General features: G+C 40.8%; 1 protein-coding gene across 3 annotated transcripts in view; it reads right to left on the bottom strand.

The window, feature by feature from the left end:
* Positions 1-15,090, bottom strand: part of HEATR6 (HEAT repeat containing 6) — a 62,413-nt gene extending 47,323 nt beyond the window's left edge. For all 3 annotated transcript variants that reach the window (XR_014291995.1, XM_082605407.1, XM_082605406.1), the window contains exons 1-9: positions 14,830-15,090; positions 12,841-12,948; positions 10,301-10,441; positions 9,708-9,823; positions 8,739-8,853; positions 7,173-7,274; positions 5,758-5,895; positions 3,609-3,907; positions 2,643-2,820 (exon numbers count right to left, since the gene is read on the bottom strand). Coding sequence is in view for 2 of the 3 variants with exons in the window: in XM_082605407.1 (XP_082461533.1) it covers positions 2,643-2,820; positions 3,609-3,907; positions 5,758-5,895; positions 7,173-7,274; positions 8,739-8,853; positions 9,708-9,823; positions 10,301-10,441; positions 12,841-12,948; positions 14,830-15,048 (1,416 nt within the window). In the remaining variant the exon portion in view is untranslated. The remainder of the gene's footprint in view (positions 1-2,642; positions 2,821-3,608; positions 3,908-5,757; positions 5,896-7,172; positions 7,275-8,738; positions 8,854-9,707; positions 9,824-10,300; positions 10,442-12,840; positions 12,949-14,829) is intronic.
* Between the last annotated feature and the right edge of the window lie 244 nt (positions 15,091-15,334).

Below are 15,334 nucleotides of genomic sequence, written 5' to 3'. Positions count from 1 at the left end.
TTCATAGCTCTCTAAAAGAGAAACAAATAATCATCATGGAATTTGAAAATCAGGATAATTCTAAAGGTACCAAGAGGAAGGTATGCCCTACAGTTTGTCCCTTAGGTCACGTCTTGTTGATATATATACATAATCTACTTTTGTAACACCTGAGGAAATCATATAGAAGAAATTCTTAAATTAGTCATAGTTACTAGTAGCATTTCTGAAGCACATTTCCAGCATGTAAACACATGACAATTTCCCAAGTACCATCACACTGCCAAATCCTAGAGGAAATTTCTAAGTTTTCTCCTTCTCATTGAACCATTCTAGCATCTTACATTCCAGTTTCCTGAGAGTAATCCCTGTCATTGTTGGTGTTCTGAATGGAGTAGTCCAATCATGTTTCCTTCTGTCCATTTCTCTCTGGAAAATTTCTCAGTATATCAGTGACAATTGTGCTTCCAGCTGAATCTACCATAGGTCATATCAGAGCTGCCATGAACTCAAAACCATCATCACTGTGTACTTCAAGGAGAAGAGACACTATTTTTGTCTTGTCATGTTTCATCCTGGCTAAGACAAACTTCGGTCTATACTATCCAACTCTACACTCAATAAGCACCTGAGATGACCACTCAGCTTTTACACATGGCTGCGCCTTTTAACCTAGCTCTGATTAATCCAGAATGCTGTTCTATTCCAATGACATGAACTAGTACTTTTTTTTTGGCCATTTCTTGTGGCATGTGGGATCTTAGTTCCCCAACCAGGGATTGAACCCGCGCCCCCCGCAGTTGAAGCACAGGGTCTTAACCACTGGACTGCCAGGGAAGTCATGAACTAGTACTTTTAATTTTTGCACGTAACTTTCTAGAAGTCTTTCTAAAAAGCCTCTCTCACTGACATCATCTACCCAAACACTTTTTTCTAACATGGGTCTTGGTTCACAATTAATTACACTATGCACAGTTTGCAGTGGTGCGCTCCAAGACCTGTTGTGGACAATTATCATGACCCTTATTTACACCCTTCTAAACCTAGTATCTGCTAAAAAATCTGAGTATATTCATTTCGCTTGCCATTACACTGAACTCATGAATTTTAATCATTACTTTGATCTTTTAAAAAACCTGTGTAAGAATGATGACTGGTCTTCCCTTTCTCCAGGACCTTTGTGTGGCTTTCGTGCTAGACCTAGGACTTCTCCAGAAGGGAGTTCTATATTTTTTTTCACTCATCATGTCTCTTGCATTACTGAAATTAAACAGCAAGAACATATGTAACAAGTACCCAAATCAAGGAGGACCACTTTGCAGTAAGTAAAATTTCTCATGGCAATTCAAATGTAAATGTTTGAAAAATACAAAGATATAAACATCATGAAAATTATTTCAATCTATTTTCATCTCCATCTCCTTGGCTACTTACGGCAGCTCCCCTCAGCTGGAGGGTCTTCAAAAACATAAATACATATATATATATATATTTTTTTTTCAACCTTCATAGCAGTTTTCCTTCCAATTACTAGAATGGCCTCATTATTTATTTATTTGCCACCACCATTTTTCAGGTTCTCATTTGCTGATGATTCAGTCAATGTGAAAAATTTCTACTGGTTTAACTATTTAGTATATTGGGTATTTGAAATACCGTACAAGGCATTTTTTTGTGTGCATAATTGAGGCTAGTTTATTTTTCTTCACCCTGTAAAAGTGTTGAAGGGTCATTTATAAGTTTTCTTATATAGTAATTAGCTAGTCAAGGAGATGATCAAAGGGAGTTTCAATGTATGATGGATTGCTAGTCCTCCTTACTTTTAAGGGAAACATCTTAAAACCAGAAAATAATACTACTGGCCTAACTAAAACTATTCATTTTGAGAGGGTAGGTTAATTACCTGAGGATACCAGATGCCATGTAGCATGACTTTTTAATGTTCATTATTGTAAGAGGAATCTAAACAGCAGACTGTTTTCCTTATTTGGGTAAAAAGCTAACTTCTGGAAAAGAGCTAACATATCCAAGAAGAGGTAAATATTTGATCAGCCATAGTTACCTTGCTGTAGCTATCCATGACTGCCAAGTTACTTTTCCTTCTTTTCTAAAAATAAGTATTTCTCATTAAAATATGTATTACTATTTATTACATGTGACTTGAAAAATATGGAAAAGTTGAAGAAAAAAACCCACTGTTGGGATCATATAATTCTATATCCTATACTTTCATAAAGCATCATCAGCATTTCCCTAAGCCTTATACATCTTTCATAACCATTATATACCATGATATTCCAGTGAGTATTAAAGCCATTTTTAACTTCTATTATAAACGCCATAGCAATCGACATTTTCATAAAAGAGAGAGAAGCACAGCTGTTTCGGCGCAGCTCAAAGAGGACACTGAAACAATAACTCAGTGTGCTCATGCTTCAAGCAAGCCCTGGGGCAGGAGGTGAGCTCAGTGTGATCTCCCTCTACCTGATATTCACATAAGCCCATTTCCTATCCTCCTGCCCATTTAGTGGTTCTCAAGTCAGGACTTGGGTCGGTATTAATAAGAGCCTTGTTCAGATAAGATCAGATGGGGCAGAGAAAACAACAAAGACTTGTAAAGATTTTCTTCCTTGTTATAACACTTAGAATTTAAATGCTCTTACCTTTGGAGAAGGGTCTTTTAACGTAAGAGTCATCAAGGACAGAGACTGTGGGCTTCCAAGCTCAGGTGTATCAGGAACAAAGGCTGACCAGTAGCCGTAAAGAACTTTTTTTTCTATTGATTTTATAGTAGAAAGAAAACAGGCTAACGCTCCTTGGCGAACTTTGGCTTGGTAAGACCTTTAATAACCAAAAGAAGGAAGAAAAAAGCCTTTTAATTGTTTTGAAAAACATAAGCACGAAATGCTATTTATTCCAGCCAGCTCAAATGATACAGTGGGAAATTCAACATTCTAAATGAATCTGAAAGATGCCAACATTTTAAAAATTATTTCAAAATGTGATCAAAACATGTTAAAGCAATTTGTTTATCTAACAAGTTAATAAAGTCAACAATTAAAAACACACAACTAGATAGAGAATAAGAGGGCAACATTTTGATATTAGGAAAGCAGTATGAAATATGAGGTACTGCAGAGTATCCATTCATCCAACAGATACGTATTGAGAATCCTTACGTATGTGCCAGGCACTGTGCTGAGGCTGGCAGACATAAACTAAGCCCCTGCCCTTGACAAGCTTATTAATGGCAGAGACACAGAGTTAAAGAGATTACAACACAGTAATCAGAGATAAGTCAAACAGTCCCATAGGAGGGGTACCTAAGCCGGAATGGGGGTCAGAAAAGGCTTCTCAGAGTATATGATCGCTGAGCTCATACTGAAGATGGGTAGTGGTTAACAAGGCAAAAGGCAAAAAAAGTGAAAGAAAGAATAACTCAGGCAGAGGAACCACATGTACAAAGGCAGATAAGAGAACAATGCAAAATGCACAGTCATACCAAGTCCCAAATAAAGGAGACCCTTCCAAGTTAAATCGCACGCGGCAGTCAGACTCTTAAGCAGGGTCAGAAACGTATACACATAACTTAGAAGATAAGGCGTAAAAACAGAACAAAATACCACTACCTCACTTTACTCTGCATGCCTCCTTCAGCATCAGAATAGTCTGACTCACTACTGCTGACTCTCTTCCAACTGGAAGAACTGAAGGATGAGGAGGCTTGGTCTTTTCCTGAAGCTCCACTTGCAGCTAATGGCAAACGCGGAACACCCAGGGAGGAGGGGCGCTCAGTGTCCCCTTTATGCGGGTTCAGTCTGCCTGAGCCAGTGACTGGGGCTACTTCTCTTTCACCACTGGATTCTTCCTCCTCCTCCTCTCCTTGCTGGATTTTCTTCGCTTTTACTTTTGATTTTTTCCTTTTATTCTGATTTTAGGAGCAAATGAAAACATATATATGATAGCTATTGGTAACTTCTCATTTGATAATTACTAAATATGTCCCCAACACGTAGTATGGATAAAGAAGAGGAGAAGAGAAAAAAGCGGCACTTCATACTCCATGCGTCAGGCACCATGCTAAGTGTTTCTGTACACCTTACTGGACCACAAGAAACAAGGGAGGAAATACATGGGACAAAGCAAAACTTGTGACCTGGGTTTAGATTCTACATCTGTGATCCTGGGCAAATCACTTAGCCTGGCTGAGCTTGCCTCATCTGTTTAAGTACGGACTAATGCCACCTTCCTTGCACGGCTGTGAAAGCATCCAGCCTTCTCAACAAAGGTTCTGCAAGAGATCAAGGTCTACAGAAAATGACCTGAGTGACTATTTTCTCAGGTCTCCCAAACAGGATACGCAGCTAGCACCACTCTAGATGCATAGGAGGGATGTTACTCCTTTACATACTCTCCAGGTTTTAGAGCACTGGGGCTTTGTAGATATAAAGTAAAAGCCTGGGACTTCCCTGGTGGTCCAGTGGTTAAGACTCCACACTTCCACTACAGGGGGCACGGGTTCGATCCCTGATAGGGGAACTAAGATCCTGCATGCCGTGCGGCACAGCCAAAGAAACAAAAAACAAAAAACTTAAAGTAAAAGCCAGTTTCTTTCTCTTCTGCTACTTCCTTCTTTCGGACATCCAAAGATCTTTGGAATCTGTGCTCTCCTCTGCATTCTCAAGGTCCCTAACCTTTAGGAGAGAAGATCCTCATGACTTCTACCTTGAGTTATTAATGTGGCTCCAGACTCACACCCTTTTACTTGCTATCACAGTGATTTCTCTGAAATGCCAATCTGATCATATCACTCCCCTATATCAGATGCTTCATTTCCACCACCTATAAGATAAAAACCCAAACTCCTTAGCACACTGTATATGACCCTTATGATTTGGCCTCTGCTACACACTTGTCCCACCTTCCCGTCCATACACCTGACACTCTAGCCCATTGTTCAACTCGCATTCCCTAAGTCTGTGTACCTGTTGTTCCCTTTGAATAAAACATTCTCCTTCCTTCTCTATACTATTACTCATTCTTGAGGCTCAGGTTAGCCACTATATCTTTTAAAAAGCACCCCCTTACTCCTCTATTGGTTGCCCTGAATGTGCTCCTAGAATACCCCGTGAATATTCTGTTGAAAGAAATCATAATACTGCACTGTAGTTGTTTATTTATCCACCTTCACTTTCTCCCCCAAATTCCTAAAACCCCAACCTATGTTCCTAATGCTTAGCACAATGTCTGGGATATAACAGATGCTCAGTAAATGTTGAGTAAGTGAATGAGTGAAAGAATTTCTAATTATAAGTATTTTAATCAGGTATTACATTTCTAGGTGTAATACCTCAGCCGTGTATCTGTATGCTTTAGGTTCTCCAACAGAAACAGGAGGGAGATGACAGCTATCTGGAAAGACTGGGAAATTTGGCAGGGGCAACAGAGACCTATAGTATTTACCAGCTAGCCTTTTGGAGAAAAAGTCTGTTGACCTGTGGTGCTGAGCATTTGAGGGATGCGGATGCTTGGCTATGGGTATAAAGCGAATGCCCATTTTTATAGCTGTTACATTGCCTAGACCGCTTAGAAGTGTAAGATGTTCTAACCGGTAGTTTTAGCAGTCTGATGAATTTAAATTTACTATGCTAAAAACCCTAAGTTGAAATAAAATTCAAGGTGAGCCTTTGGCACAGCAGTGATGCAAATCATAGAAAACACACATAGCAAGCAATTAAAAACAATCCACAACTTAAATCTAAATATATGTAAATGTACCACAGCTGGTCGAGAAGTGCTGGATTCTGTCTGCTGCGGTTTGATGGGTGGTCGTCCATCATACTGAGGAAGTGGAGTGGGGTACAACACCGTGGGCATCTCTATGTTTAGTCCAGGGAGTCCATGGAACATGGTTTTCTAATAATGATGATTAAGGAACAAACACACATACAACAAATCATAAAACAGAATTTTTCACCATGTTCTGAATCACACAGATGAACAGATTAACGTTTAAAAGCTTTATTAAGGAAACTGAGATGAGACAGAAAATAGATACCCTGAAGGTTTAGAGCTTAAAGGAGAGTTTAATTTCATCTAGACCAGAGGGATCTGGCTTGGCCAGATCAGGTTAAACTTTAGATTCTAGTTTATTTACTTACTACTTTTACTTACTAATTTAAAAAATTTATCCAATCAGTTTTGTCCAATATTTTATCTATAATTTTTTTAACCAATCTATCATTTTATTTAGCATATCCATGTCCAAATCTAGCTTTCTGTTATCTATTAGGGAGTAGGGGAGATGGTACAGGAAAAGAATTAAAGTTTTAGTCATGCTAAGTTATCATACATGGCTTTGATCTAAGGCCACCACAAAGTTTCTGACTATTTCTTGGCTGAACTGAAGACAGCTGGATGCCCAGAGAGGTTGATCTGACTCTCCCACTGACTGGCAGGCTCAGAAGCCAAAGAATGGCAGCCTAATGATACACATCTTGATTGGCCTGCTTACTACATGGGAGCTAAAGCCAAGGAGATGCACTGGTTCCTCTTTCAAGTCCAAACAGATTCAAGATAATCTAAAATTAAATAATCTACAGATCATACCTCATAACCTAGTCCCAATAAAATTTTAGAATTTTCATAAATTTACTAAAGCAAGATTCAGTCTTTTCAGTTCTTAATTTTATTTATTTTTAATTAATTAATTTATTTTTGGCTGCATTGGGTCTTCGTTGCTGCACATGGGCTTTTCTCTAGTTGCGGTAAGCGGGTGCTACTCTTTGTTGCAGTGCACGGGCTTCTCACTGTGGTGGCTTCTCTTGTTGCGGAGCACAGGCTCCAGGCGCACGGGCTTCAGTAGCTGTGGCTTGCGGGCTCCAGAGCGCAGGCTCAGTAGTCGTGGTGCACGGGCTTAGCTGCTCCACGGCATCTGGAATCTTCCTGGACCAGGGCTTGAACCCATGTCCCCTGTGTTGGCGGGCGGATTCTTAACGACTGTGCCACCAGGGAAGTCCCAGTTCTTAATTTTAAATACGTTTAAATATGAACATTTTATTCTTCTCTCTTAAAATACAATACCCTAAAGCTAGCCTTGGAGTAATGATGTAAACTGGTCCTTATGTCTGGGGTGTAAAGAGGAAAGACACTAACCACATGAGGACCTGGGGTTTAAACGGGCAATGCCTTACCTTTAGCACAGCCAGAAGAGCTCCAAGTTCATCAGTCTGTGTCAGTTTCATCTTCCCACCATTTAGAAGAGACTGTATACCTTTTAATGCATTTTGTAACAACTAGAGGGAAAAAGGAGACCAAGTTAAAAGGTAAATGAAATTTGGTTGTTCAGGGACCAACTTTCTAGCACCACGTAGGATGGAGAAAGAAAAGTCTTTAGATGATGAAAAAACTTTAGACAGGGGAAGGGAAGAAAAAGAGCAGAGATGAGGATCCAGAGAAGAAAGCTGATGAGCTACTACTAATTATTTTCTAGAAGAATGGAGTGCTTCTATTGAATAAGAGTGGTCTCTTCGTACATGTTTATAAACCCGCACATACTAATCGTGAGCAAGAAAAAAAAAAGAAGAGATGTTTAGTGGGAAGAGTACGATAGGAATAAAAATGTGGCAGCAGAGACTGGAAACAGGAAATCCCTATCATGCAGTAACCAAAGCAGCTCTTTTCACAGCAGCTCTTAAAAGCAAAGAAATGTATGTGGGGACAGGTTTCTAGAGGGCAATTCTGATCAAGATTAATTTTTTGGCCAGTAATGTCATTTCTAGGGTTCCGTCCTTAAGAAATACTCCCTACATGGAAAGGCTGTGAACTGCAGCCTTGTTTGAAATAGTGGAATCGCTGAAAAAAACTTTAATTTTCCATCAATTATGATAATTATTTAAGAAGCTAACCCTCTGCTACATATGAAACTTAATAATAATAGCAAGCACTTTTCCAAGCATATTTAAGTGCTTTTATGAACAGTTCATATACACCTCATAAGACCTCTACAAGGTGGTTATTTCTCCCATTTCAGAGATGAGGAACATGTAGGCTCAAGAAGTTAAGTAAATTGCCAAGGTCTCCCAGCTACAGCAGTTAGAAAGCATGAAGTACATCAACAGGTATTGAAAAGATGTCCAAGATATATTAAGTTTAAAAAGGAGCGAGAGCTGCAAAACAGCATATTAAATATGATCCCATTTAAAAATTATAAATATGCTCATTTATATACAAAAAAAATCTGGGGTCATGTAGAACAAATTGTTCCCAGTGGTTCTATCTAAGCTGGGGACCATAAGAAACTTTCGCCATCTTTGATTTGTAATTTTTGAAATGTGTCACTTTGAATTTAAATCATGCTAATAAACTATCATATTTGCATCAGGTTTTTTAAAAAAATAATAAAATATTGCAGATATTGTTGAAATCCACTCCTTTCCCTTCCAACTAAAAGACAGTCACTAGTCAGAAATTTTTTATTTCCACTTTTATAGTCAGGAGGGTAAAAATAGTTTAAGAACCTAGAATTGTAAAACAAACAAACAAAATGGCAAAACAAAACAAACAAAAATAATTTCTTGTAATTTAAACCTGAAAGATATGGGTTCAGCCTTTTTAGGTTATAAACATCCCCTTATGCTTATATCTCTAGACAAAACTAATACAGCAACAAAATTAAACTCTTTAATAGCAGCTTTTGTTCTACTGCTGCTTCTAAACACATCTGTAACAGTCAGAGGATTAGTGGTAGTCTCACCTACCATGCAAAACGTGATATCATCCATATCAGATGATTTTGGAGACTGTAAAGTGGTCAAGAAAGCTTGGAAGCAGATATTTTGGTACGGCTCCTCCAAGTACGGCTGTCCTGGCACACTAAAACACATATAGAAAAAGCAGCTTCAACTCAGTCGCCTTTGAAATGGGGCTTGCAAAAGAATAAGAATTAAAAGTAACAGCAATACTGACTAATGGAGTTGGAATATACCCTTGAATGAAACTGTATCATAGAAGATTGTACACTCCGGTTAATTAACTACTGCTGTGGACAGGCACGAGGCTGGAACGAATAGGAAGAAGAATGGTTTCCACAGGGAAAAGTTACAGAAGTCTGCAGTGAAACAAGTACACAGAAAGCGAAATCTTTTTTTATTACGCTTTTCAGTTCTTAGAGGGAAATAATGCAGACAGGTTGTCAAGCTAGAATCACACAGCTGAAGCTGCCTTCCTAGCCACTGGACAACACTGCAATGTAGAGACAAGATATTACACATCAGTTCAAGCTTGTGCCACTCATTTTCTATTGCTTGAATTTAGAATTGGGCAGTTGGGATTGGTTCTGTTTTCTTCAAAGAAATTGGCCTTGACAGATATATCTCACCAAAGCTTAAATTAATATGAATATATCCTTCTAGAAGATTTAATATGGATAGAATTTATACCAACAGAAAACCTCAACATACTGCACATATATCACTTTTACCATATTTTAGAAATAAAGTCCTACTCTAAGGTCCTAGTCCTTTACTTCTTCATAAGCTTTCTTCACAAGCAACATTGAAATTAAAAATAAACAACATAAGATGATGTCATTAGCAAAAAGCATGGGAAATGCAAAGTAGGTTATTTTTCTAAGTTGGCTCTGGCTTCAGACAGATTGAACCACCTACAAAGGACCCATGAGAGGCCCTATCTCATTACACCTGGGAAATCTGACTGAATCCACATACCTGAGACATAAGTTTGCCATACAATGCACTGCAGCTCTCCTAACTTCAGGGTCCGACTGAGCCAAGTCACTCAGCTTCATCAAGAGTCCGCTCTTGCCAAGCAAGTCTGGGAGGTACTGAAACGACATCACAGCCAATGTTGGCCGAAGAAAAGCTTCTAGGAAAACATTACTTTTTAAATAGATTTCTTTCTTCTTTTTTTTTAACTAAAGGGAATTTAGGTACCAAAAGACTAGCTGCTAGGTAAATCCTTCAGATAGGCATGCAAAAATATGCCCCAAAAACATCAGTAAGGATCAGCACTCCCAGCCTAGGTTGTTGCTGAAGCTCTTTCGTCTTGGCTGCATAGCTGAAGGGTAATGATAATAATAATAATGATTAATATTTACCAAGTGCCAAGCACTTTACAAGTGGACTTCACCCTCAGAGGAACTATTTTACACGTGAGAAAACGAGGCTCAGAGTGACTGAGGAAGGGTGACTCGACGTTACACATCTAATGAATGGCAGGACAGAAACCTGAACACAGGCTTGCTGGTTCAGGGCCTGTGCCCCCAACCTTTCAAAGGAAAGACAGATGCAGTTTAAACTACCTTTTGACACTTTGAGCCATTGCAGTAAACCAGGGCTGCCAAGGCTTGGAGAATCTGCATGTGTGTCCAGGAACTGCACTGCTGAATAGCAGAAATAGTATATGCCAACAGGAAATCCAGGTTCTGTTCATCAACAATCACCTATCAAGAGAGGGGAAAAAATTATATGATCTAACTTCTAGAAAAATAGTCAATCCTTTTCAGACATGAATGCTCACCTGAATCAAGCTGTGTAAGAGACAGAGAGCGCACGTGTGTCCATCTTTTTTGTGTCAAAAAAGATCAGCTTTAAAGACCTTGAAAGTTTGATCGAGAGGACCCCCTCCCTGCCCCAGGGCCTTGCTCATTTCTTCCCCTTTACTCCCTCCACTCAAAGTAGAACCTGGCAAAGTCCTTGTAACTTTTCCTTGAACCAGACACTGGCCGCTGTAAATACTCAGATATGTAAGACTCAATCCGCTGAAAACTTTTTTTTTTTTTTTTTGCGGTATGCGGGCCTCTCACCGTTGTGGCCTCTCCTGCTGCGGAGCACAGGCTCCGGACGCGCAGGCTCAGCGGCCATGGCTCACGGGCCCAGCCGCTCCGTGGCATGTGGGATCCTCCAGGACTGGGGCACGAACCCGCGTCCCCTGCATCGGCAGGCAGACTCTCAACCACTGCGCCACCAGGGAAGCCCTGCTGAAAACTTTTAATTCAACTATGTTTCCTAGTAAACGCTCAACAAATACTTTGTGACTAAATATGTCTGCTGAATAGCTACTATGTCTCTGCCATGATGTGGGGAATATAACAGAAAGAGATAGCATATTCCTGTCCTTAAGGAGTTTATAATTTTATTGGGATAAAGTAGGCTAATCCAAGTACCAATTCATGGACAACTGAAATAAACTGCCACCAAATGTTAGAAACTTGGTTAAGGGCTGTGGGTGCCATGGGTGATTAGGAACTTTTTCAACTGCCAGTGTTAAAAAGATGTTACTGCTGAGAACAGCAAAGATTCAGAAGCCACCACATCAGTTTGAAAAATTCTGAACTTGAAAAGAGCGTTATTTCATTTAGCAAGTCACATGCAGCATACACTGTTGCCTGGTTACCCACTGTTACCTTGGTTACCTCCAGCATATTCAGCCCCTCTTTTCTTGCTGGCAGAATACTGATCTTATTTGGGTGTCTACCTTCCCCACACGAGACCTGAAGGTAAACCCCAATTCTGCTAAGACAGTGGTTTTCCACCAGTGGCAATTTTGTCCCCCAGGGAACACTTGGCAATGTCTGTAGACATTTTTGATTGTTCGAATTGGAGAGATGCTACTGACATCTAGTGGGTAGAGGCCAGGATGCTGTTAAACATCTTCCAATGCACAGGACAACCCCTCATAGCACAGATTTATCCAATCCAAAATATCAACAGTGCCAAGGATAAGAAACCCTGACATAAGGGCTGAGCTGCATATTGTAACCATCTAGGGAGCACAGGTCCTCCAGGTGATTCTAATGGGCAGTCAAGGTTGAAATCCCTTGTTTAAGCCATTCATGGTAATACCATTCCCCTGATCAGACTGCTATAGAGGGGTTCTCCTATGACCTAGGTCTCTCCAGCCTGATATCAGGGAAGAGACTGCTGGAGAGTGAGGCAAGCTTCCTCATTCTTAAATAAAACAGACAAAAAATAAATAGTTCTTTTGCTTCTGCTGGGTGTTATTTATTTTCCATGGGATGCCTGGATTTTAAGTGTGAGAGTTGCTAGCTGAGGATAACCTATCCACTGAGGATGGCAGAAGAGAAAGATGCCAGAAAGCCTCTTAATTATTAAGTGCCCTTAAAGCTGCATCCCTTGGGGCCTGTGATGTAAGATGCTTTTTAAAAAATTATTTAGCTATTCTGGCTTGGCTCTTCTGTTTCTTGCAGCCAGAAGCATCTTAGATTACATAATGCTAATTGATAAGTTTTGTGCTAACTACATTCACATACTCATGTGGTATAGCTTATAGTAACAGCCTCAAATTTTGAACTGTTCCTAAAAAAAGATACCAGATTTATTTAGCAAGTTGGAGAAGATTCTGAAGAGAGGGGAGCTACAGTACAGACCTTGACATAAATAACAGGGATCTATTTATCTAGGTCACCTTGCCCCTAAGCTACTTCTTATGTTCTATGAAGACCAAAAGTAGATGACAAAAATGGTAGCTTTGGGAGAGGGGAAAAAATACTGGTAGGAAAGGGGTAGGGAATATTTCAATTTATTCATAGATATGTCTTAGTCAAATATATCTTTCCTGAAAAATTCTAAGACCTGGGGGCTTGAATGATATTGGTTTCCTGAACCAAATGGATAGGAATACCTCTGATGGACAAATCTGTAGAATCTTTTTTTTGGGTCAGAGTTATATTTGTTTTAATATAATTCTTAGTAAGGCATTTGCTTCTCACATTTGCACAGCTTCTGAAAAGACCAGCCTATCATACTTACCACAGATGGAGTATCTCAAAGGTACTTACTTATTCTCAAAATTCATGATCTGAATTACCTATATGATTACCTGTAGTGTGTTAAGTAAATGGTGGATAAGCTGAGACAATTTGCTGACAAGATGATTCTGATTAAGAGGCACCAGCTGGCAAGCTTGGACAAGAAGAGTACTGACGTCCTACCAAAAAAAAAAAAAAAAAAAAACAGACAATGAAAAGGTGTTATACCTGTTAGCCAAGAGAAGACCCGCCCCCAACACAGCCAAATGAGAAAATAAAGGTGAACGTTCACACTCAAAAAGGGAAAGATGAAATATGAGGCAGAGAGTAGGATGACAGCATGTGCTAAAAAAGGAAAAGAATCAATATGATTTTTCTCAGGCTAAAGACTCCAGAGTCTCTACATATGTAGAGACAGTACAATTAAATAACCAAAGAAAGGATTCCAGAATATAAAAGCACACACTTAAATTAAAAATACCAAAGGGTAAGCAAACCAAATTTGCCATGTCACTGGGAAAATCAGAAATGACACTTGTACAAATTTAATGTAAAATTAGGAATTCTTTTTACCTATTTGCAAATCACACTATTCATTCATCTATTGATGTTTATTGAATTAAAAGGCTCTGAGCACCTTCTCTGTGCCACGTAGTGTGCCAGGTCTTTGGGCTCCAAACATGAACAGACATATTCCTGAATCTCAAAGAGCTCACAATCTAGTGAAAGAGACAGAAATACTATTCACAAATAATTAAAGTGAATTAGGTGCTGAAAGAATTCAGTACAAATTCTGCAGGAATACAGTAATTAGGGAGGTCTTGTGGAGGTGATTTTTAAGCAGAATCTGGAATGATCTGAAGGATGAGTAAAACTCTGCCAGACAGACAAGGCACCGAAAGACACAGCAAGCAAAGGGAATGGAGTGGGCAGGCTTGGAACAGGAGTAGGTGTGGAACACCAGTATGTGGTTGAGGAACAGCAAGTTTTAAAATGACCACACACAGGGCACAGAAGCGGGAGATCCTCCCAAATCAGAGTTTTACTTTTCTAATGAGATTCTTTTCCACTAAAGAAAAGGTCACTCTGGCAGGAGCGCAAAGAATGGTTTGGAGAAGGGCTGGAGATAAGAAGTTAGAGGGGACCAGTGGAACAATCCAGGAGAGTCATCTTGCCTGAGGGCCTAAGGCTTTGGCAATGGGAATTGGGGTGGGAGGGGTGGACTGAGAAACATTTCTGACATAGATTCTGAAGAATCCAGATTGGATAGGATCTGGGAGGAAGGAAAGGTGAAGAACCAGTGTCTGCACCTTTGCTCTGTGCGACTGGGCAGACTCCATGTTTGTGTGTGTTGGGGGATGGGACGGATTGGGGATGTAGTGGGTGTATGGAGACAATGAACTAATTTTTAAGAATTGTCAAGTTTGAGGTGCCTGTGAGCACCAGAAAACGGTGGTAAGACTGGGTCAAGGGTTCAGGGAATTCAGTAGCATCCAAGGCCTGATGTGTGTGAATACTATTGCTCAGAGCCAAAGTACTTCTAAAGAGGCGGCAGAGAGTGCGGAGCTACATGGAGTAACAGAAAATGGCTGGGACTTTGAGACACTTTAGTTCCCATTCTAGCTCTGCCTTTTGCCAGCAATATGACACTGGACCTTTTTTGTGAGCCTCAGTATGTTTATCGGTAAAACAGACCTAATAATACCCACGTTCTAAGATCCCTAAAACCGTGTACGGTACAGTACAGGACGTGGTAGTAAGGAATTTTATACACAAAGTGCTCTGAATGCGGGGAGCGGAGGGACGGGAAGGTGGCACCAGGGATGACACCTGCAATGTTATCAGAGCATAAGTTATCAAGCTGGGTTTTGAAAGAAGCTAGTTTGCCAGGCACGGCACGGTTCTTCCAGAAAGGGAGGGCGGAAAATGTGCCACGGACGGAGGGAGCAAACGAGCCTGCAACTAAGCACTGCGAAGTGGGGGTGCGAAAAGGCTAGAGAGGCGGGCGGGAGCCACCAGCTAAGGTCCCTGAAGGGTGGGGCCGGGGCCAGCGGGCCTACCTCCGGGGCCACGCCGCTGCCCTCGCTGTAGTTCTCGGAGATGAGCTGGTCGAAGAGCAGGTGTATCTCGGTGCGGCTGGAGCTGCTGTCATCCGGGCGCAGGGCGCAGAGCCTGGCTGACAAGCAGCGGAATCCACGGCCCTGCTCGAGGGGTGGCTCCCGCTGCGCCTCTTGCGCCGGCCCGCTCGGCAAGGTACCCACAACTTGCGCCGCCGCCATCTTTCCTACGTAGGGCCACAGGGAAATACTTCCGGGGTATTCCCCGCTTCCGCGCGCCAGTTCCGGAAATGCCTGTTTCAAACCGGAACCTGAGGTGGGAGGGGTTCTGAGACTACAGGACCGATCCTCGGACTAGTGCCCTGTGAATGTATATCAGAAATTATGTGGGAGACTTTTTCGCCGCCCACCTCTCCTTGAGCCCTGACTGAAAAGGGGGGACTCTATTTGTCCTCCCAGAGAGTTTGTTACTGGGCAGGGCTGGCATTCCTGTTTAGTACTAAGCGTT

This window comes from Mesoplodon mirus (assembly GCF_964341445.2).
Source record: "Mesoplodon mirus genome assembly, chromosome: 18".
NCBI classification, from domain to species: domain Eukaryota; kingdom Metazoa; phylum Chordata; class Mammalia; order Artiodactyla; family Ziphiidae; genus Mesoplodon; species Mesoplodon mirus.
The sequence above is the reverse complement of the archived record's forward strand: the minus strand, read 5'-3'. Positions and strand labels throughout refer to the sequence as shown.